We start from the raw sequence: 1,955 nt of genomic DNA on the forward strand, positions 1-1,955 counted from the left end.
AGAGAGAGAGAGAGGAGTTGGGTAATCTTTCATTTCTTGCAATTACTGCTTGCAGATGATACAGGGTGTTTTTGAGCTGAGGTTTAATTTATGGCACTATACACACACACATGAGTCTGTATTCACATTTGTTTTCTTTTGCATTTCTAGAACCTCAACCTACTGGCTCACTCGCATCCAGTCTTTTCTCTACTGCAATGAGAACGGCCTCCTGGGCAGCTTTTCAGAAGAGACACACTCGTGCACTTGCCCCAACGACCAGGTGGTGTGCACGGCATTCCTGCCCTGCACTGTGGGTGATGCCTCAGCCTGTCTCACCTGCGCCCCTGACAACCGCACCCGCTGTGGCACTTGCAACACCGGATACATGCTGAGCCAGGGCCTCTGCAAGCCTGAAGTCGCAGAGTCCACTGATCACTACATTGGCTTTGAGACTGACCTGCAAGACCTTGAAATGAAATACCTGTTGCAGAAAACGGACAGACGAATAGAAGTCCACGCCATTTTTATCAGCAATGACATGCGCCTCAATAGCTGGTTTGACCCTTCCTGGCGTAAGCGGATGCTCCTGACCTTGAAGAGTAACAAGTATAAATCCAGTCTGGTCCACATGATCTTGGGTCTCTCTTTACAGATTTGCTTAACTAAAAACAGCACATTGGAGCCAGTGTTGGCTGTTTATGTGAATCCCTTCGGAGGCAGCCACTCCGAGAGCTGGTTCATGCCTGTGAGTGAGAGCAGCTTTCCAGACTGGGAGCGGACTAAGCTGGACCTCCCGCTGCAGTGTTACAACTGGACACTGACCCTGGGAAACAAATGGAAGACATTTTTTGAGACAGTACACATCTACCTGAGGAGTCGCATCAAGGCAAACGGCCCCAACAGCAATGAGAGCATTTACTACGAGCCTTTGGAGTTCATTGACCCTTCCCGGAACCTGGGCTACATGAAAATCAACAACATCCAAGTGTTTGGCTACAGCATGCACTTCGACCCTGAAGCCATCCGGGACCTGATTTTGCAGCTGGACTACCCCTACACTCAGGGATCCCAGGACTCAGCACTTTTGCAGCTACTAGAGATAAGAGACCGTGTAAATAAACTCTCCCCACCCGGTCAGCGGCGTCTAGATCTTTTCTCTTGCTTGCTTCGTCATAGACTCAAGCTGTCTACTAGTGAGGTGGTGAGAATCCAATCTGCTCTGCAGGCATTTAATGCCAAATTGCCAAACACAGTGGATTATGACACGACCAAATTGTGTAGTTAACCGTAAATGTCAAGCACAACCCAAAATCTTGAAGGAGTTTTTACAGTGCTTTTGTGGAACAGTTTATGTTTGGAAAAGTAAATTTAAATTGTCTTTTCAATATCTGTCTTATATCAGTCAATAACGTTGGATGGCAATTTACACAAATGAACTTGCTGACAATGAATACATTATACTACAGTTTTGGTTTATGAATGAAATAAATACTGACATCAGTCTAGAAGACATTCTACTTTTTACAATAAATTTCATTTGTAATTTTATACGTTCTGTGGCAATGCTTTTGCGCATTACATCCTCTAGAGGGAACATAAAAAGATACCAATAAAATTTTGTAGCTGAACAGTTATTAAAAAGAAGTGCTGTGGGATTCCTTCTTTCCATGAAACTAGTTCTATTTTGATAGAGTTTATAGGAACCTGGGGGAAAATTCCCCAGGAGTTTTTTTTTTTTTTTTTTTTTAATGGAAATATTTGAGGGTCTCTTTTGGTTATCTTTACTGAAAACCAAACTAGGTGAACTCTTTAGTGTCCATTTACTTCCTTATGGTTACAAACATACTATCTGACATATTTACCAGCTTCATTTAGAAACTAGCATTAAAGACACAAAAAGTATTAAAATAGAATTAATTCCTAAGTAAATATCAGCCCATTAAAACAAACAAACATCAAAACTAGCATGATTA

At 42.5% G+C, this 1,955-nt stretch overlaps 1 protein-coding gene across 5 annotated transcripts in view; it reads left to right on the top strand.

Moving 5' to 3' along the window:
* The window catches only part of Brinp3 (BMP/retinoic acid inducible neural specific 3), a 474,563-nt gene extending 473,033 nt beyond the window's left edge, over positions 1-1,530 (top strand). For all 5 annotated transcript variants that reach the window (XM_008824258.2, XM_008824257.1, XM_008824259.3 and 2 more), the window contains one exon: positions 151-1,530. In XM_008824258.2, coding sequence (XP_008822480.1) covers positions 151-1,267 — 1,117 coding nt within the window. In that variant the 3' untranslated portion in view covers positions 1,268-1,530. The remainder of the gene's footprint in view (positions 1-150) is intronic.
* The last annotated feature ends 425 nt before the right edge of the window (positions 1,531-1,955 follow it).

The sequence above is a fragment of the Nannospalax galili genome, unplaced genomic scaffold (assembly GCF_000622305.1).
Source record: "Nannospalax galili isolate Female #2095 unplaced genomic scaffold, S.galili_v1.0 scaffold227, whole genome shotgun sequence".
Taxonomy (NCBI): domain Eukaryota; kingdom Metazoa; phylum Chordata; class Mammalia; order Rodentia; family Spalacidae; genus Nannospalax; species Nannospalax galili.